This window comes from Lepus europaeus, chromosome 10 (genome assembly GCF_033115175.1).
Source record: "Lepus europaeus isolate LE1 chromosome 10, mLepTim1.pri, whole genome shotgun sequence".
NCBI classification, from domain to species: Eukaryota; Metazoa; Chordata; class Mammalia; order Lagomorpha; family Leporidae; genus Lepus; species Lepus europaeus.
In genome coordinates this window covers 19,690,563-19,712,515 of record NC_084836.1, presented here as the reverse complement: position 1 = coordinate 19,712,515, position 21,953 = coordinate 19,690,563, and the positions used below count along the sequence as shown (strand labels likewise).

Below are 21,953 nucleotides of genomic sequence, written 5' to 3'. Positions count from 1 at the left end.
TAGGAAACCAAGCCTCAGAACATTGAGGAGTCTTGTCCAAGAACTGAATTTGAACTCAATTCAAACTTGCCTCAATTTAGCAACCTTGAGCTTTTTACTGGACAATATCAGCAGCAAGACAGAATTACTCAGCAAACTGCCTTCCCTTTTTAAAAAAAAATCACTTAGAATCACTTTTCTTCTGTTATCACCCCTATTGCTACTCTGCCATAAGAGACTAATACTATCAGCATTCTCTTGTAGCTTTTGTTGGTACTACCTCACTGGCAGTGGTGTTTTTGTCCCAGGGAAGTTACAGAAGTAAAAACTCCATTCGAACCCACGGAGCAGTAAACCACCGACATCTACTCTATGAGTGCTGGGCTTCCTGGGGCGTGTGGTATAAATACCAGCCTCTGGATCTTGTAAGGTGAGTTTCTGACCAGCGGCAAATATAATCAAGCTTACACAGAATGATGAGGGCAGACCATCAGCTGAGAGAAGCCAGCAGTGGAGAAAAAAAAGATTGGAAGTTCATGGCTGCTTCCCAGAAGAGCAATTTATCAAAGGATGTTGGTTGTTTTTGGTAAATCAACTCTCCCTCTGATGAGGATAGTGTTTTCCTGCAAAGGGCCTTAGAGAGGGGCCCAGGAAGGGACATAGGAGACCACTTAGGTCTCCCACAAGACTCAGTACAGAGCAGGTCACCCGTGTTACTGTTACTGACAAGTTGTCCTGGAGATAACATTGCTTACCTATACTAGTAACAAAATATTACTTAGTACAGGTTGAGCATCCCTAATCCAGAAATCCAAAATTCAGAATGCTACAAAATCTGAAATTTTTTAAGCACAAATATGATGCTACAAGTGGAAAATTCCACTCCTGGCCTTACATGACAGGTTGCAATCAAAATGCAGGTACACCAAAAATATTATGTAAAACTACTTTCAGCCTATGTGGATAAGGTATATGTGAAACATAAATAAGTTCTGTGTTTTAGACTCGGATCCTATCCTCAAGGTATCTCATTGTATATATGCAAATACTTCAAATAGAACTAGAATAACTCTAAAATCCAAACATTTCAGATAAGGGATACTCAACCTGTGTTATGCAAATAGGACCTATGTTGTACTTTAACTTCAATATATTTCAATATCATTTTAATTTTTGTTTAAAACCAATAACCATTAAAAATTGTTTTAATCTGCAGTTTGAAAGTATATAAGCTTTTAACCTATGGTAATTGTGCAGTGAAAATGTATGTTTCTTTGGACCTTCTGTCTCTTCCCAACCTTCTGCCATGGCAGCATTGTGCTCTGGCATCTCATTATTTATTTGAAGACTGGCTATTAAGATTGGGTAAAAACAATCCACACTTCATGGATTCCTCATTAGAGAGAAAGTCATGTCTCATTTCCTAGACTAACTGGCTATGTTTCACTTATACTCAGTCCCTGAGAAGTAAGCCCAGAAGAGAGAAACAAAAACCACAACTCACTTTATACCTCATTCCTGTGGGAAGTCTTTCTTCCTACCAGAGCCCTTGTGACCTTGCTACCAAATGTTTACAACAATGTTCCAAGGACATTGACAAATTGTGTCCCATTCTTTGGTTGATAACTAATGATCCAGATGATTGAGGAGACAAGAAAATACTTTCTGAGATGAGATCATTTTCCTTTATCCAGGCTCAATGATAAACAGTAGGGAAAAAAATTTTTTTAAATCCTCTCTTCCTAGCCTCTGTATCAAATAATAGAATTACATTGATTAGAAATTTCAGCTCATGGCTGTAGGTAAACTACCTCCTATTCATGATGGTGTTGATTAAAACTTTGCAGTTAGTCAACAAGTATGAATTACTCTTTGATTTTATCATATGGTACTAAATACTGTTGGCAGTGACATATGAAAGCCATGATGTCTGGCTTTGAGAGACTCAGAGTTTCCTTCAGGAAGACAGGTCCTACATAATGGAGACAACTGGAAAGAAAAAATTGAGGCCGGCGCTGTGGCTTAACAGGCTAATCCTCCGCCTTGCGGCACCGGCACACCAGGTTCTAGTCCTGGTCGGGGCGCCGGATTCTATCCCGGTTGCCCCTCTTCCAGGCCAGCTCTCTGCTATGGCCCAGGAAGGCAGTGGAGGATGGCCCAAGTCCTTGGGCCCTGCACCTGCATGGGAGACCAGGAGAAGCACCTGGCTCCTGGCTTCGGATCGGCAAGATGCGCCGGCCGCAGCGGCCATTGGAGGGTGAACCAACGGCAAAAAGGAAGACCTTTCTCTCTGTCTCTCTCTCTCACTATCCACTCTGCCTGTCAAAAAAATAAAAAAATAAAAATAAAAAATAAAAAATTGAGACCATGCATAAAGGTTTACAGCGGCTCAGAAACATGGAGAGGATGGGATTTGAGTTAGCACCCTTATGGAGGTATCTGCAGAACTGAACCCTGGAAAAACAGGGGCACTTGTGTTGGCCAGAAGGAAGAGGGATTTAAATCACAGTTGAGCCTTGAGTAGAATGACATTTTGGAGCATCTTAAGAATCTCATGTCCTTAAAAGAAAAAAAAAAAAAAACTCTCAGAGATTTCACTTCTTCCATATCTCAAGAATCTAACCAGAACCCAGCCTCCCAGTATCTCCTCTGCCACTCTGGCTACCCTCACCTGTTATCTAGACAATGACAATTATCTCTGATGTGATCTCCCTTTTCCCACTGTGATCCCTTCAATTCATTCTGTGTTCACAGAATCAGCTTGTGAATATATGAATATTCTCTTATAGAAAGAGTAATTCTATTTCTGCTATAGAATAATAGGAGAAGGAATTTAAGCCCTTTGCCTAGATTTGGTCAAATGCTTCATTCTCTTAGCTTACCTTGTCTGCCATTGACCAGAAATACCACTACAAAGGAAAATGACCATGCAAAGTATTATAATGCTAACTGTACATACTTCACTATAACTCTCAAGGCTGTTGTGTCTTAAACAGGCGATACTTTGGAGAGAAGATCGGGCTGTATTTTGCCTGGCTGGGCTGGTACACTGGCATGCTCTTCCCAGCTGCCTTCATTGGACTGTTTGTCTTTTTGTATGGAGTCACCACTCTGGATCACTGCCAAGTCAGGTACAGGGAGCTCTTGGGTGACCTGCATTTGCTAAGATTTAAAGATGGCTATTTGCACTGTAGATATGTTCACAGACTCTGAACACACTTCATGCTAGCTTCTTTCCAAAACTCTCATGGAAAAATTTGAAAGAGGAAATTCACTAGATTCTCTCCATCTCCTGCTCTTAGTTCTGTATTCTTCAGGTACCATGGTGGCAAGATTTACACTTATAAATATCTGTGCTACTATTCATCCATGAAACATATCACTTTCATTCACTGGCTAAAAGTTGCTCTTTCTGTCTTTATAAAAAGTCTGTCTTCCAATTGATACTGCAAAATAGGGGGCTAACAATCCTTTTTTATGAATCGTGTGTGTTTACAAAGACTTTTAAGCCTAGGCTAGAAAGACATCTCACCATCTTGCTAGTGCCTTGGGAATGGATCCATAGTTATGATTTTTACTTTGATTTTCTCACCAGAATATAATATTATATATTTGTAGAGATCTTATTGCAAAGCTGTAAAATGATCTTAAATAATAAATGTGCCTTTCAAAAGTGATTACAAAAATTAAAGAGAGTGATTGAGCCTCCCACATATAAAAGTGTTTTACTTTCTGGTGAAATGGTTAATGAGAAGTCATTTTCTCTCAGGACTAAAATCCCTGGTCAATTTTATTTCTTTCTCCATTATTAGTTTTAACTTATCATGCACATAAAGATCAAGGCAGGCATTTTTAGATATCGTGTTGTTCCCATAAATCAATATGAAATTACTTTAGACCTATAAAATGTTGTACAGGACTTTGGTATAATTTGGAGTAGAACAACCAATGTTTTGCTTCATATATTTTCTTGAATTTAACTCATTAATATGTAAAGCCAAGGTTTAACCTCATAAATAAGTAGATTTATCAAATTATTGAAATGTGCAGGAACTTGTTTACATTAATAACAGATAGAGCTAAGAAGCTTCCAAGGGCAAAGATTTTATCTATTGGATCTTATTTGTCAGTGAAACATTTTTAGTGAAGTTGAATGGGAAAAAATGTCTTGTGTCATCAAAATGCAGTCCTTTTCTGTTCTCTTTTCCAGTAAAGAAGTCTGCCAAGCTACAGATATCATCATGTGTCCTGTGTGCGATAAGTATTGTCCATTCATGAGGCTGTCGGACAGCTGCGTTTATGCCAAGGTATTTCCATTCCGCAGCATTGTAGGTTAATTGAGTTTAACCATAAACCTTCTTGAGGGCTGGTGAGTGTTCTCTCTGTCCTTTCCAGTCTTTGATTCTCAAGTTAATGTTGCAAGATAGATTTATCTCCATCACTGAGTATTCTAATGCAAGTCACTTTTCTAATGTATATGTATTTGAAAGATATGACTCAAGACACTGTGGCAAGAAAATGACCTACATGAAGGATCTTTGTGAGTGAGATCCCAGTGGAAAGAAGGGGCCATCAAAGGAGGAGGTACTTTTCTCTGAAGGGAAGAGAGAACTTCCACTTTGCTTATGGCCCTGTCTAAATACTGACAGAGTTTGTGGACTCAAAAGGCTTTTATAGCCTTGGCAGCTCATGTCAAGAGCCTCGGTGATCACTGATGTCATAAATATGAGTGTAATTTTTTGTTTTATTTTTTTGAAAGCTTTTATTTAATAAGTACAAATTTCATAGGTACAGCTTTAGGAATATAGTGATTCTTCCCCCATATCCACCCTCCCACCCCCACTCCCATCCTACCTCCTACTCCCTCTACCATCCCATTCTTCATTAAGATTCATTTTTAATTATCTTTATATACAGAAGACTAACTCTATACTAACTAAAGATTTCAACAGTGTGTACCCACACAGACACAAAATTTAAAGTACAGTTAGAAGACAAGTTTTACCGTTAACTCTCATAGTATAACTCATTAAGGACAGAGGTCCTACATGGGGAGCAAGTGCACAGTGACTCCTGTTACAGGAGTTGTTAAAAACGAGTTAAATTGGCTGGTGCTGTGGTTCACTTGGCTAATCCTCCATCTGTAGCACCGACACCCTGGGTTCTAGTACTGGTTGGGGTGCCAGATTCTATCCCGGTTGCTCCTCTTCCAGTCCAGCCCTCTGCTGTGGCCCAGGAAGGCAGTGGAGGATGGCCCAAGTGCTTGGGCCCTGCACCAGCATGGGAGACCAGAAGGAAGCACCTGGCTCCTGGCTTCTGATCAGCGCAGTGCGCCGGCCGTGGCGGCCATTTGAGGGGTGAACCAACGAAAAAGGAAGACCTTTCTCTCTGTCTCTCTCTCTCACTGTCTAACTCTGCCTGTCAAAAAAAAATAATAAATTAAATAAAGAATAAAAAAACGAGTTAAATGGGAAGCAGGATACACAGCAGACTCAGAAGGAAGATGTCCTAAACAGCACTCTGGCCTCAGAATCAGCCCTTAAGGCATTCGGATCTGGCTAAAAAGTCCATGAGAGTTTCGCAGGCATGGAAAGCCAAGACACTCTGGCAAAAAAATGACCTAAATGAAAGATCTCTGTGAGTGAGATCTCAGTGGAAAGAACGGGCCATCAAAGAAGGTAGGACCTTTCTCTAAAGGGAGGAGAGAACTTCCCCTTTGAATATGGCCTTGTCTAAACAAGATTGGAGTTGGTGAACTCAAGAGGCTTCCATAGCTTTGGCAGCTCATGACAAGAGCCTCAGGTGATTACTGACACCATAAACAAGAGTGTCAATTGTTAAATCAACAACAGGAGTCACTGTGCACTTACTCCCCATGTAGGATCTCTGTCCTTAATGTGTTGTACTATGTAAATTAATGGTATAACTAGTACTCAAACAATAGTTTATACTTTGTGTTTCTGTGTGGGTTCAAACTGTTGAAATCTTTACTTACTATATACTAAATTGATCTTCTGTATATAAAGATAATTGAAAATGAATCTTGATGTGAATGGGATGGGAGAGGGAGTGGGAGATGGGATGGTTGCGGGTGGGAGGGAGGATATGGGGGGGAAAAAGCTGTTATAATCCAAAGTTGTACTTTGGAAATTAATATTTATTAAATAAAAGTTTAAAAAACGAATTAAAAATGGCAACAAATTCTTTCAGTTTCTGTTTGCTATGAAAAGTCTTAATTTCACCTTCATTCACAAGTGAGAGCTTTGCAGGATATAGTATTCTGGGCTGGCAGTTTTTCTCTCTTAGTACCTGGGCTATGTCTCGCCATTCCCTTCTAGCTTGTATTCCTAAAGCCGTACCTATATAATTTGTATTTATTAAATAAAAGCTTTCTAAGAAAAAAAGATATGGCTCTAAATATCAACACAAGAAGCTACAGCATGGCACAGCAATAAAAGGACAGGTGTTAGGGAAAGTTAAGTTCATTTTTTGTTATTTAACCTGATTTATTGCATTGGAAGTTCTATGACAATCAGTGTGCCTTTGTGTTGTTTTGCTCTTTTTAATCTACGTATTTATATTTTACATTTGAAAATGTCATGTGATACAGGGTATGCAAGTTTCACTAGATTGCCAAAGCTGGAAAAAAAGGGGTAAAATCTCTGCTCTAGGAGTTGTTGTGACTAATTGAGGACCTCTGATATTCATTTGTTATTACTAGAGACACCTGCTATACGTTGCTTTAAGTTTTGACCCTGTTCTTTATTACATGGCTGTCTGGAAATGAGTTACTTAACCTCTCTGAGCCTCAGTTTTGTCATCTGCAAAATGAAGAATATGTTGCTTGTTTCACATGCATGTTATAAAAAGTCAGATTAGATGTACACTGAGCATAGTGTTTAGCCATGGTAAGATCTCAGTAAATGACAACCACCACCATTCTCTTCATCATCATTGGTGTCAACAAGACCTCAATTCCAAGCTAGCTCAGCTTCTCGCCTCCTTGACATTGCACATGTGTACTTTTCTGAGACTGAGTTTTCCAATTTTCATCTGAATGCCTGGGTTTGAGTCCTGCTCTGCTTCCAGTTCCAGCTTCCTGCTTATGTCTACCTTGGGAGGCAGCTGATGATGACGTAAATTCTTAGGGCCCTGGCACCCACAAGACAGACCCGGGTTGTGTTACAGGCTCCTGCCTACAGCTTGGCCCAGCCTTGGCTGTGGTGTACATTTTAGGGATTGAATCAACAGATAGAAGATATCTCGCTCTCTTTCTCCCCCTTCCTCCCTCTCCCTCTCCTTCTCCTTCTCCCTCTCCCTCTCCCTCTCCCTCTCCCTCCCTCCCTCCCTTCCTCCCTTCCTTCCTTCCTTCCTTCCTTCCTCACCTCCCTCCCTCCCCACATTTTTCTCTCCCTTTCAAAAGAAATGAAGTATTTTTTAAAAAACTTTAAATTCAGGCAGTACATGCTCTATCACATCCCATTGGCATGGCATGAAGACCAAAAAAGACAGTATATGTGAAAGTGGTTTTTTTTTTTTTAAAAAAGCACAAATTACTTAACAAATAGTATTACATGGCCCTTTCTAATAGTGTGTAACTTTATTAAAACTAACAGGTAGATTCATTGAATTCATGGAGCTGATTTTACTTCAGAGGCAGTGTCACTAGTGCAAAGAATAGCTGAAATGTGGGCTGCTGACGACTCTTCCAGGACCCGCTATCTGTTGGTTTACCCACATTCTACAGATAAAAGGGGCTGGCAGATTGTATTGAATCTCTGTGATTACTAAAGCCTGAGTGTGTCTCATTTCTCTGTTGGCATTGCAGAGTGTTGTTCATTTTAGATTAGAGAACACTTGATAGGCAGCTGAGTAACCATTCACCCATAATGTCTTTAGTTGTGCAGGTGGTCTGTCCCTCTGGGAGGAGCCCAAACTGCAGCAGTCAGCTGTGATTTTAGAAAGATTTGGACTCTTAGTATGTGCTGCTAGGGACCAAAAAAGCACAAAATGTCCTCCCTATCTTTGGAGAACACACAGATGGACCCAAATGGATGAGGACAAATTTAACAAAGTGACCTTAGGAAATAGAGATTTGGTGAGGATCAAGAATTTTGTCAGTAATATAATTTTTTAAAGGCCATGGGTTAAGCCTGAATGACTGCAATTTTTAAATTCTAATTTTTGGAGAATCTCAGAAGCACAAGCCCATTGTGTGTGTGTATGTGTGTGTGTGTGTGTGTGTATGGGGGGTATGGATTTTTTTATTTTTGCTTTTGCTTTTAATGTGAAAAGATACAGAGGGAGTGAATTATCAAGAAGATGATCCCTTAAAAGGATCATAATGAATAGTTCAAAGTACTCAAGTTTTATCAGAGCTGCTTCTGATAGTTCTACCTAAAGTAAGTTCTAGCACAATAACAATTGCAATTAAACCAAAGTTACTGTAATAGCTAGACAACCTGTGTTTATGATTTCTGATTCTCACAGTAACTTCAAGGTAGCTGTAAGTATTCTCATTTTGTGTGGTGGCTCAGAGAGGTATAAGTTATTCATGGTCACGCAGCAATGCATCACTGGGCCTTGGATTAGCAAACATGTCTAGTCACCACTGTGCCACACTGAGATACAAGATTTTAACATTAGGATCTTGCTGAGAAACTTAGTGAAATGAAAGATAAAAAGCCTCAGAATTTCAGGACCTGGGTTACACAGGGTTTCCTTTAGAAATGTTTATTAGCATGGTCATAGTGATTTCCTGGCAGTGTGGGTACGCAGGATTACCAGATCCAACTGGAGCCCAGATGCAGCTCCATCAGTGTTTGACTCCAAATGGCTTAAGCAGAGAGAGACCTAGTGGCTGATTTCACTGCTAACTGGAGGCAGCTCCCAGTTTATGAGCATGAGGCCCTCACAACCTAAAACTGCTCCTCCAGGCCCTTAGGTGACTCTGCCCACCTGTCTCCAGTTCTCTCTGCACCAGCTGGGAGGTGACTGCCAAGTACCTTGACTCCAGGCTTACCTCATCCTTCCTTTATCTCCCTAAGATATTTGTGGTGTTTATTTTCAATTCTTGGCATGCTGATACAGAACGTGTACTGTTTCACAAGATGTATACGACTTAGCTGGGAATTGATTTTGGGGGACAGGAAGATGTTCTCCAGATATGCTGTTACTTGGGCTGTGAGTGTATATTCCCTGGAGCTATCAACCATTTTAGATCAGCATCAGAGACCAGCCCAAGTCGGTCAGTTCTACAGTGTTAGAGAGAGAGGAGGGCATTGAGCACCAGGCACTGCTGTGTGCTGCCACTCTACCAGAAGACGTGGCTCTTCAGAGGCTCATTTTAAATTTTTATTTATTTGTATTACTTGAAAGAGAGAGAGAGATCTTCTTTCCGCTGATCCACTCCCTCAAACGCCCGTGATAGCTGGTGCTGGGCCAAGGCTGAAGCCAGGAGCCAGCACTCAGTCCTGGTCTCACATGTGAGTGGTGGGGACCCAAGTGCTGGAGTCTCAGGGCGAGCACATTAACAGAAAGCTGGAATTGAAGCAGAGCTGGGACTTAAAACCGGGCACTCTGACTTGGGATGTGGATGTCCCAAGCCACATCAACCACTGCACCCAGAGCCCCCCTGAGAGTCTCATGCTTAAACCTGCTTTGAACACAGCAGAAATAGGAGGAAGCACTCTCCCTTGATGGTCATCTGCCAGCCTGGGGCATAAGGAAGAAGGACGGAGGAGTGAGGACTCCACTGCAGCTCTCCAGGAAGCACCTTCTTTCTTCCGTTTTTCTTTTATCAGCATCTCAACCTGGCAGTAGCCCAAAAACAACAGCACCTGCGGTTTGACTTGCTGTAGCTTGGTTCTGAAAGAAGGCAAAGTAGTTGTCCAATGTCCATTTAAGTAAGAGGCTAGAATAAAGTGAAAGTATTTCTCTAACCTCTGGTCGCCCTGCACACGCGTGTGCGCACACACACACACACACTCACACACACTTGTAGAAGACAACCTTCTGTCTCTCCTGGGGTTTCTTAGGGTCTTTGACTTTGCATTTTCTTTTTTTTTTTCATTTATTAAACTTTTATTTAATGAATATAAATTTCCAAAGTACAGCTTATGGGTTACAATGGCTTCCCCCCTCCCATAACTTTCCTCCCACCTGCAACCTTCCCCTTTCCCGCTCCCTCTCCCCTTCCATTCACATCAAGATTCATTTTCAATTCTCTTTATATACAGAAGATCAGTTTAGTATATATTAGGTAAAGATTTCAACAGTTTGCCCCCATATAGCAACACAAAGTGAAAAAAATACTGTTTGAGTACTAGTTATAGCATTAAATAACAGTGTACAGCACATTAAAGACAGAGATCCTACATGATATTTTTTTAAAAAATTAATTAATTTTCTATGCCATTTCCAATTTAACACCAGGTTTTTTTTTTTTCATTTCCAATTATCTTTATATACAGAAGATCGATTCAGTATATAATTAGTAAAAATCTCATCAGTTTGTACCCACACAGAAACACAAAGTGTGAAAATACTGTTTCAGTACTAGTTATAGCATCACTGCACATTAGACAACACATTAAGGACAGATCCCACATGGGATGTAAGTACACAGTGACTCCTGTTGCTGACTTAACAATTGGACACTCTTGTTTATGGTGTCAGTGATCTCCCTAGGCTCTAGTCATGATTGCCAAGCCTATGGAAGCCTTTAGAGTTCGCTGACTTTGATCTTATTCTGATAGGGTCATAGTCAAAGTGGAAGTTCTCTCCTCCCTTCAGAGAAAGGTACCTCCTTCTTTGATGGCCCCGTTCTTTCCATTGGGATCTCAATCACAGAGATCTTTCATTTAGGTCTTCTTCTTTTTTTTCTTTTCCATGATATCTTGGCTTTCCATGCCTACAATACTCTCATGGGCTTTTTAGCCAGATCCGAATGCCTTAAGGGCTGATTCTGAGGCCAGAGTGTTGTTTAGGACATCTGCCCTTCTATGAGTCTGCTGTGTATCCCGCTTCCCATGTTGGATCTTTCTCTCCCTTTTTGATTCTATCAGTTAGTATTAGCAGACACTTGTCTTGTTTGTGTGATCCCTTTGATTTTTAGACCTATCAGAGCCATCAATTGTGAACTGAAATTGATCATTTGGACTAGGAGATGGCATTGGTACAAGTCACCTTGATGGGATTGTATTGGAATCCCCTGGCACATTTCTAATGCCACCATTTGGGGCAAGTCTGATTGTGCATGTCCCAAATTGTACATCTCCTCCCTCTCTTTTTCCTCTCTTAAATTTAACAGGTATCACTTTTCAGTTAAAATTTAAACACCTAAGAAAAATTGTGTGTTAATTACAGAGTTCAACCACTAGTACTAGAACAACAACAACAACAACAAAAAATACTGAAAAGGATAAAGTATTACATTGTACATCTAGAGTCAGGACAAGAGCTGATCAGGTCATAGTTTCTTATAGTGTCCATTTCACTTCAACAGGTTTCCCCTTTGGTGCTCAGTTGTCACCGATCAGGGAAAACAAATGATATTTGTCTCTTTGGGACTGGCTTAATTCACTCAGCATGATGTTTTCCAGATTGCTCCATCTTGTTGCAAATGACCAGGTTTCGTTGTTTCTTACTGCTGTATAGTATTCTATGGAGTACATGTCCCATAATTTCTTTATCCAGTCTACTGTTGATGGGCATTTGGGTTGGTTCCAGGTCTTAGCTATTGTGAATTGAGCTGCAATAAACATTAAGGTGCAGACCGCTTTTTTGTTTGCCAATTTAATTTCCTTTGGGTAAATTCCAAGGAGTGGGATGGCTGGGTTGTATGGTAGGGTTATGTTCAGGTTTCTGAGGAATCTCCAGACTGACTTCCATAGTGGCTTAACCAGTTTGCATTCCCACCAACAGTGGGTTAGTGTCCCTTTTTCCCCACATCCTCTCCAGCACCTGTTGTTGGTAGATTTCTGAATGTGAGTCATTCTCACCGGGGTGAGGTAGAACCTCATTGTGGTTTTGATTTGCATTTCTCTGATTGCTAGGGATCTTGAACATTTTTTCATGTGTCTGTTGGCCATTTGGATTTCCTCTTTAGAAAAATGTCTATTGAGGTCCTTGGCCCATCTCTTAAGTGGGTTGTTTGTTTTGTTGTTGTGGATTTTCTTGATTTCTTTGTAGATTCTGATTATCAACCCTTTATCTGTAGTATAGTTTGCAAATATTTTTTCCCATTCTGTTGGTTGCCTCTTCACTTTCCTGACTGTTTCTTTTGAAGTACAGAAACTTCTCAATATGATGCAATCCCAAATGTTAATTTTGGTTTTGACTGCCTGTGCTCCTGGGGTCTTTTCTAAGAAGTCTTTGCCTGTACCTATATCTTGCAGGGTTTCTCCAATGCTCTCTAATAATTTGATGGTTTCGGGTCTTAGATTTAAGTCTTTAATCCATGTTGAGTGAATTTTTGTGTAAGGTGAAAGGTAGGGGTCTTGCTTCAAGCTTCTGCATGTGGAAACCCAGTTTTCCCAGCACCATTTATTGAATAGACTGTCCTTATTCCAGGGATTAGTTTTGGATCTTTGGTCGAATATAAGTTGGCTGTAGATGTTTGTATTGATTTCTGGTGTTTCTATTCTGTTCCATTGGTCTATCCATCTGTTTCTGTACCAGTACCATGCTGTTTTGATAACAACTGCCCTGTAGTATGTCCTGAAATCTGGTATTGTGATGCCTCCGGCTTTGTTTCTGTTGTACAAGATTGCTTTGGCTATTCGAGGTCTTCTGTGTCTCCATATGAATTTCAGCATCATTTTTCCAGATCTGAGAAGAATGTCTTTGGTATCTTGATTGGTATTGCATTGAATGTATAAATTGCTTTGGGGAGAATAGACATTTTGATGATATTGATTCTTCCAATCCATGAGCATGGAAGATTTCTCCATTTTTGGTATCCTCTTCTATTTCTTTCTCTAAGCTTTTGTAGTTTTCATCATAGAGATCTTTAATGTCTTTGGTTAAGTTTATTCTAAGGTATTTGATTGTTTTTGTAGCTATTGTGAATGGGATTGATCTTAGAAGTTCTTCCTCTTGTGCTGACTGCTGATGTACAATGTAATACTTCATCCATTTTAGTAGTTTTTTCTCTGTTTTGTTCTAGTACTATTGGCTGAACTCTGTAATTAACACACAATCATTCTTAGGTGTTTAAAGCTTAACTGAAAAGTGATCCCTGTTAAATATAAGAGTGGGAATAAGAGACGGAGGAGATGTACAATTTGGGACATGCTCAATTGGACTTGACCCAAATGGTGGAGTTAGAAATGTGCCAGGGGATTCCAATACAATCCCATCAGGGTGGCATGTACAGATGCCATCTCACTAGTCCAAGTGATCAATTTTAGTTTACAAATGATCACACTGATAGGTCTCAGTCAAAGGGATCACACAAACAAGACTAGTTTCTGCTAACATTAACTGATAGAATCAAAAAGGGAGAGAAAGATCCAACATGGGAAGCGGGATACACAGCAGACTCATAGAAAGGCAGATGTCCTAAACAGCACTCTGGCCTCAGAATCAGCCCTTAAGGCATTCGGATATGGCTGAAGAGCCCATGAGAGCATGGTAGGCATGGAAAGCCAAGACACTGCGGCAAAACAAAAAAAAAAAGAAGAAGAAGAAGACGACGACGACCTAAATGAAAGATCTCTGTGATTGAGATCCCAGTGGAAAGAACCGGGCCATCAGAGAAGGAGGTACTTTTCTCTGAAGGGAGGAGAGAACTTCCACTTTGACTATGACCCTGTCGGAATAAGATCGGAGTCGGCAAACTCAAAAGGCCTCCATAGCCTTGGCAATCATGACTAGAGCCTAGGGAGATCACTGACACCATAAACAAGAGTGTCAAACTGTTAAGTCAACAACAGGAGTCACTGTGTACTTACTTCTCATGTGGGATCTGTCCTTAAATTAGGGTTCAATGTGAAGTAATGCTATAACTAGAACTGAAACAGTGTTCTACACTTTGTGTTTCTGTGTGGGTCCAAACTGATGAAATCTTTACTTAATATATACTAAATCAATAATCTGTATATAAAGATAATTGGAAATGGATCTTGATGTGAATGGAATGGAGAGGGAGCGGGAGATGGGAGGGGTGTGAGGGGGAGAGAAATTGTGGTGGGGGGAAGCCATTGTAATCCATAAAATGTACGTAGGAAATTTATTTTTACTAAATAAAAAATTTAAAAAAAAATAAAAAAAAAAAGTTCTTCCTCAGCCGTGGCATTGCCTGTGTATACAAAGGCTGTTGATTTTTGTGCATTGGTTTTATATCCTGCTACTTTGCCAAACTCTTCGATGAGTTCCAGTAGTCTCTTAGTAGAGTTCTTTGGGTCCCTAAATAAAGAATCATCTCATCGGCAATGACTTCGCATTTTCTTAGTTCCTGAAATTACTGTCTTGCTCTTCCATGGGTGGTTTTGGCAGAGAGTGCCATCAGCCTGAGCTGACCTTCCCTCTCATGAGGACTCAGAAATCCCTTTGACTTGGGGCCAGTGCTGTGATGCAGCAAGTTAGCGCCTGGGCCTGAAGCGCCGGCATCCCATATGGACACTGGTTTGAGACCCAGTTGCTCCTCTTCTGCTCCAGCTCTCTGCTATGGCCTGGGAAAGCAGTGGAAGATGGCCCACGTCCTTGGGCCCCTGCACCCACGTGGGAGACCTGGAAGAAGCTCCTGGCTTCGGATCAGTGCAGCTCCAGCTGTTGCGGCCAATTGGGGAGTGAACCATTGGGTGGAAGACCTCTCTGTCTCCCTGCCTCTCCTCTGTGTAACTCTTTCAAATAAATAAATCAATCTTTTGAAAAAAAATCTCCTTGACTTTACACTTCCCGATTCACATTCTCCCAAACTGATAACTGGAACAGAAAATGCTCTTTCCAAAGGTTTGCCTGTCAGTCCCAGGAAAGTACTGTGATTGGCTCTGTTTTGAGCCATGTGCCCATTTGGACCAGCCTGAGAGAGAGAGAGTGAGAGCTTGAAAGAGTGCCTGTGAGCTAGCTAGCTCTACTCCCCAGAGAAGGGAGAATGGGAAGAAAAATTGCCTGGGCAGCCAAAGCAGCAACAAGCACAGTCCATTTCAGAAGACACTGAGAGTGCAAGCTGTGTCTTCAGAGCGAGTGAGCGAGCGAGCCTGAGAGTGAGCACAGACCAACGGTATAACCACTGGGACTTTCAAGCTTGATTCGATGTTGAGGGTCAGCATACTCCTACAGCTTGCACTTCTTCTGGCCTAGGATATCATTTGTCTCACCTCAGGTGTTTGAATACTGCCAACATCTCCTATGTTCAAAGAAAGGGAGGTCATAAACTTTTGGAAGAATATGAAATAATTCATCCTGTGATGTAATAGGAAAAGACCTGCTCATACCTGACACATTCTCCCAAAGACAGTAAAGTGTACTTTTAGGGAACTATAAAATGCCAAAAGGGAAAAAAAGTTGTGCTTTATGAAGCTGTCAGTCCTCATTTCAGTTTGGCATGGACATCAGTGAGATTTATACTGCAGGTGGGAACAAGCTTGACAGTTGTGCAGGGAGAATAGATATTTTTGCTTTTTGCTGTGCTGATTGCAATAGAATATATTATTCTAGAGACAAAATGTTGCTGACTGTCTTTGCATTATTTGCAGTAGGTAAATACAGTGGTTACCTGAGGCTTTAATAGAGGTGGAAGTGGACTTTGTTAATGGTTCTGCTCTCCGATCTTTTTAATGCAGAAATCTGGAGAATAGCCCAGAAAATGTTTGGTCAAAACTGTACACAAAATACCCATGTTTTCAAAGTAAATAATTGAAGCATTAAAAACAATGCTTGGGAAGTTGGAAACTTTTTTTTTTTTTGACAGGCAGAGTGGACAGTGAGAGAGAGACAGAGAGAAAGGTCTTCCTTTTGCCATTGGTTCACCCTCCAATGGCCGCCACAGTAGGCGCGCTGCGGCCGGCGCACCGCGCTGATCCAATGGCAGGAGCCAGGTGCTTATCCTGGTCTCCCATGGGGTGCAGGGCCCAAGCACTTTGGGCCATCCTCCACTGCACTCCCGGGCCACAGCAGAGAGCTGGCCTGGAAGAGGGGCAACCAGGACAGGATTGGTGCCCCGACCGGCACTAGAACCCGGTGTGCCGGCGCCGCAAGGCGGAGGATTAGCCTAGTGAGCCGCGGCGCCGGCCGGAAGTTGGAAACTTTTAAAGGAGCAATAAAAATATCTTCCTGGTGCTAAATATAACTATGTGTGTATCTATTCCATATGTATATGTTTGAGTTTTTGAAATGGGAAAAGAATTTTTAGTAGTGCTGCTGGGGCCACAGATAAATATCCAACTGATATTCAGTAACACTGATGCATATTGTTCCCAGGTGACCCACCTCTTTGACAATGGAGCCACCGTCTTCTTTGCTGTTTTCATGGCAGTGTGGGGTAAGTCTTTTACCAGTGTAAAACCCGAGTTCCTCCCATGTACTCTATGATGTGTTCTTTCTTTGGATAGGGGGAAAAAAAGCTTGAGTACACTGAGTTAGCTTTTCTACTAGCAATTAAATGGTAAATAATTTATTTGCTATATCTTAGAAGTGATGTGGTACAAAAGAAACATGTCTGATTTCTTTTAAAACTCAGCAGCTTCATCAGCATTCCATTATTGAAGTAAAATCCACCTTCTGTTGAAGATAAAAAGAAAGCTTAGAGCTCACCAGTTCTTCAGTCTGGGAAAAACTGAACACTCATCTCAGTATGTGTAGGACTTTGTACTGTGAGTAGCTGATGGATGAAGACTTACAGCTGGCTTTGTTCTAGGTCTGGACAAAATGACCCCCTATAAGCAAGGACTACTCTCTGAACTGAATTGAGTCTTGTCAGTACCTGGTCAAGCTGTTCCAAGTTTTTGGAACTAACAGGCCTTCGTTGAAATCGCAAATCCTCTACATATCAAGCTGTGTAATTTAGAACAAATTACTTGAACCACTTCTTAGTAAAGTGGGCTTAATAACAGCTTATAGTTAAATATTATCAAGCTTTAATTGCACAAAAATGTCTGGTTAGATTCATAGTAAATAGTTAATGGTGCTCGCCTTTGGAGAGGAGAAATCATGACGTTCTAAGAAATAAGCAAACAGTGATAAGAGACAAACTTAAAATGCTATGTATTTTCAGTTTGATTTGAAATTCTTATAATGATTATAGTTTATATGGTTTATAATGATTAAATTTACTCTATAGCCTAAAATGCCAAAATCTGAATTTTAGTGTGCAACATTCTACTAACTTTGGGCATAGGCTCATCTTGTCCCTCATGTCTGGAATGAGTTATCAGAATCTTCCCCATCATTCAGGGCCCAGATGAAATGTCATCTTCTCTGGCCATAAAGTGTTGCTGCCTTGAACTTCCATAGCACTTGGGTTATGATAATTTTAGGGAACTTGCAATTATTTGCATGTGCATTTTTCTTGCCTAATAGATATATTATTCTTAAGGATGATTATGGCCTCATGAAATTATTTTTGAGACTGAAATATTTAATACCTATCTGTTGGATGGATGGATGAATGGGTGGATGGATGATGGAAAGAAGAAAAGAGAGAAGCAGGAAGAGAAGGAAATTACCTAAGGATTTCTTTGACACAAAGAATGCATTTCATTGGCTTTTTTTATAAGTAAATATAAAACCTTGTTCTCTTGAGCAGGCTGGTTCTAGAATCATTCTGCCTTTCCTACGTACAGATCATCAAAGGAAATTCTCTTACCCAGCACAGCTCTGTTGAAGGGATATGTTTTGAACCCTGTCACTTCAGCCCCTCTCATCCAATAGGTATTTGATCCAAGATCAATCAAATCAAAAGCTGGAGAGTAGCCTTGGAAAAGGCCTGAAATTCTGCCAAGATTGGTAACAACAGTCATATTCTTATTCTCAGGAACAAGGACTAGGACATGTGGAGGGAGATAATGAGTTAACAGCAGAAACTGGCTTTGAACAATGCACATATGGCAGGACAGAGAGAATGAGAGAGATTGAGATTGACTATCAGTTACAAGTAGGGACTACCAGGAATTATGAGGAGGCTAAATTTATGGGAAACGGAACCCAGAAACAAGAAGTAAAGAAATTAGCAGAAAATATATAGAATAGAGGGTAAAGAAGCCAACCAGTAGCCAACTGAGAGGAAACGCAGCTCAGTCTCCCAAAGCAAGAGAAAATACAGCAAGTCATGTTATTAGTGGGGTATCAGCATAAAGGCCCATGGTCTCTTGTGGCTGAGGTCTCACAATCTGCTGTCTTCATATCCACCGCTGCATAAGCCCAGTCTTCATTCCTATTCATGCCTCCCTTCATGCACATTGAGAAAAGCTCTGTTAGTGCTACCCTTAGTGTATCCCTGTCCCTTGCAAACAAAGGACACTAGCCATGTCAGAGTTTTGGTTACAAGGCTGAACTCGCAGATTGAGAATTGAGTCTGGGTTTTGTTAGAACATGTTACTATCAGTAACTGTAATTAAGTAATGAAATAAGCCACCTACTGCCTGAGTTTTGCCATGGTTACAAATGAGGGGACATTGGAACATATTTTCATTTCTTATATCAGTGGTTCTCATGGCACACATAGGAAATGAATATATTTGCATAGTATATGATGTCCATGGAAGATCCTGTTCATCATCAGAGATAGAGGTACCCTAAGCATGCGAGCCCACTAGCATCATGGGCTACAGGAAATATTAGTAGAAGTAGTAGTCCTGACATTATCACTTGGAAGATCTTCCTTGGGCTACTAACCTTCTGTGTACTGAGTTAATGCCCTGTATAGTGAGAGGTATCCTGGTGGTATTCTGAAACAATTAAAACACAAAACCCCCTTATTCGCTTTAGTATTTCACCAGTTTTACATATACTTTTTTTTTTTTGACAGGCAGAGTGGATAGTGAGTGAGTGAGAGAGAGAGAGAGAGAGAAAGGTCTTCCTTTTGCCGTTGGTTCACCCTCCAATGGCCACTGCAGCCGGCGCTGATCCGAAGGCAGGAGCCAGGTGCTTATCCTGGTCTCCCATGCGGTGCAGGGCCCAAGCACTTGGGCCATCCTCCACTGCCTTCCCGGGCCACAGCAGAGAGCTGGCCTGGAAGAGGGGCAACCGGGACAGAATCCGGTGCCCCAACCGGGACTAGAACCTGGTGTGCCAGCGCCGCAGGCGGAGGATTAGCCTATTGAGCCATGGCGCAGGCCTACATATACTTTCGTTGTGAGGCAGGCCCTGCGCTGGATTTGTTCCAAGTTTTTTATCTCCACTTGAGAAAGAATTCAAGGAAGAAACATAAATAAAGGTGAGCAGGAAAACAAGATTTATTTAGAGGCAAAGGATAATTACATCCTCAGGAGGGAGTGCTGGTAACGCAAGAGTGATGCTGTAGTTCACAAAGTTCAGAGTCATCCTTTTAGAGGCCTGGAGGTTGTGTCTGGGGCATACCTCACTCATTTGAATATTCAAGTTAAGTGGTTTCCACAGGGTTTGTGTATTGCCCATTTCCATGCCCTCTCTTTTGGAAATCTCATAAGTGTTATGGAGTCGGTGCGTGATAGGAATAGTGTGTGATAGAAGTGATTGTGCTAATCAAGATGGTTTCATTGCCATCACAGACACCCAGCTCGCAGCCATTTTGGATATTTCTAGCCAGCTCCAGCTCTTAAGCAGCAAATCTCCCTGCAATTGTGGTTGGCATGGGAGGAGGGTTTGGGTGGTGCACAGAGAGCTGCAGTACTCACGCTGGCAATTTTAAATTCCTTGCTACCTCCCTAACTACATCACTTTGACTGAAGTAATGGTTTCCTCTTCCACAGTTTACCCCCTGAGACTGTATAGAAGAAAAATTTTGCTATAATAACATTTATCTATAAGGCAGAAGTTTTCATCTCTCCCCCAAGTACCACCATTAAAAAAGGGATTGCATCTCTTCTTTGCAAGTTGGAATGTTTCATGCCATGGATGACAAATAGGATTTATTTTGTCCCCTTAGCCTAGAGCATGGAGTTTAGAAGCTTTTGAGTTTGCACGTGGGTGGATTGGGGATTTGACAGCCGTTGTGCTTTGGAATATACTTCATAAGATTCTGATGGATATTCTGTAATAAACTCTAGGCATTTTAGGGCCACTCCAGGCAAAGCAAGCCTAGAATAATTTACCCTCTGAATTGCTTTGTTGACAATTTATTGCTTAAATGCTATATTATTCCCAAAAATGTGGTAGTTTGAGAAAAATAATGATTTAGATAGGGGTATGTGTTTTGTAGAAATCTGAAATTGCAATAATGTAACACTTATCATGATCACATACATTTTATATACATTTATTAACAGCTTACTATGCGCTGAACCCTCTCCTAAGCATTGTATATGGATCTTACTTAATTTCTATGGCAACTTTTAAGGAACACAGTGTTATTATCCTGATTTGACAGGTGAGGAAACTAAGGCAGTCCTGGATAGTGGCAAAGCCATGAGGTAAAGTGGGCAGGCTTAGCTCCTCTGCTAGGATCAGCTACTGTTGCAGCCACTTCTGCTTTAGAGATCTGCACTTGAAGATAAAAGACTATTGATTCTGCTTTGAGGTGGTGATGGTGTATGAAAGCATGTCAGTTCTAGTTTAGTTTAATGGTCTCAGGATCGTCTCTTATGATTGACAAGTTAAAGCATAAGAAAACCAATGCACTCTGTTTTCAGGAACTTGCTAGGTATGGAGATGATGAGAACACATGTAAGTGGTTTGCGAGGCTCTGAAGGGCCAGTGTTGAGCTGTTTTGCTGCCTTTTGCTTTGTGTGTTCACCAGAGAAACAGTACGACTCCATTTGGAACCAGTTTGTAGCAGCTGGGCAGGGCCTTTGCGTCAGGCTGGAAATCTTGATGGAACTCCTCTGGCTTTGTTCACGCTCACTTATGTGTGAAAGAGATATCAGTGCTCCCTGCAGACTTTGTGTTGCGCTCTGGGCCTGGGGCTCTGGGCTTCAACTTCGGTGCCCCTCTTTCATTGGTGCTCATTTTTGTTCAGAAAGATGCAAGGGGCAGAATAATGATGAACTAAATTGGCTTCCCTCCTTGGGGAAAGAAACATGAGTCAGCAGAGAACTAGATGTTGGCAGAAACCTGTCAGGAAGTAGATTATTTCCCTCTGTTCTTTGTTTCTGGTTTCTTTCCTTTTTTCCCTCCCTTTTTTTTTTTTTTTTTGGTCTACTTTCAGTGTTACCAAAAATTAAATTATTCCCATTAAACAAAGAAAGCAAGCCCCTCAGAGCTCTGCAATCAACATGACAAGACTGTGGTTGTTTTATTGCAAATTCAAAGATCTGTGTCATTCTATTAGTAATTGGCAAATGAAATATGTGTCATTTTTAAGATCTCTCTCTCTCACTCCCTCCCTCCTACACTCTCCCTCCATCCATCTCTCTCTCTCTCTCTCTTCATCTTCCTCTCTCTAAGCCTGCTTTTCAAATGAATAAATTAAATCTTTAAGATAAAATAAAATAAATTTGATAATAATTAGCCTTTTGTTCATAGATATTTATGCTGTTTATCATTGATAAACTTATCTATGTGTCCAGCAATAAAGTACTAATTCTTTTTTACACAAAATGAAAAGATATAAATTTTCTAAGTATCTATCATGTGTGTAGATGCATTCACATATGATACCTCATCAATTTCTCCTAACCCATCCTGAAGAAATCATTACCCCATTTTATAGATAAGATTACTATCACCATTTCATATTGACACTCAAAGAAATTATACATCTTGCCCGAGATTACCCAACAATTGATAAATGGTAGAGTCTGGGTGGCTGAGACTCAAGTACTTGGGCCATCTTCCACTAGTTTTTCCAGGCTTGTAGCAGGGAGCTGGATCAGAAGTGGAGCAGCCCATCACAG

At 40.9% G+C, this 21,953-nt stretch overlaps 1 protein-coding gene across 1 annotated transcript in view; it reads left to right on the top strand.

Moving 5' to 3' along the window:
• The window catches only part of ANO4 (anoctamin 4), a 409,492-nt gene that overhangs the window by 305,573 nt on the left and 81,966 nt on the right, over positions 1 to 21,953 (top strand). Inside the window, exons 10-13 of the mRNA XM_062201997.1 lie at positions 288 to 409; positions 2,976 to 3,110; positions 4,190 to 4,286; positions 16,405 to 16,465. Coding sequence (XP_062057981.1) covers positions 288 to 409; positions 2,976 to 3,110; positions 4,190 to 4,286; positions 16,405 to 16,465 — 415 coding nt within the window. The remainder of the gene's footprint in view (positions 1 to 287; positions 410 to 2,975; positions 3,111 to 4,189; positions 4,287 to 16,404; positions 16,466 to 21,953) is intronic.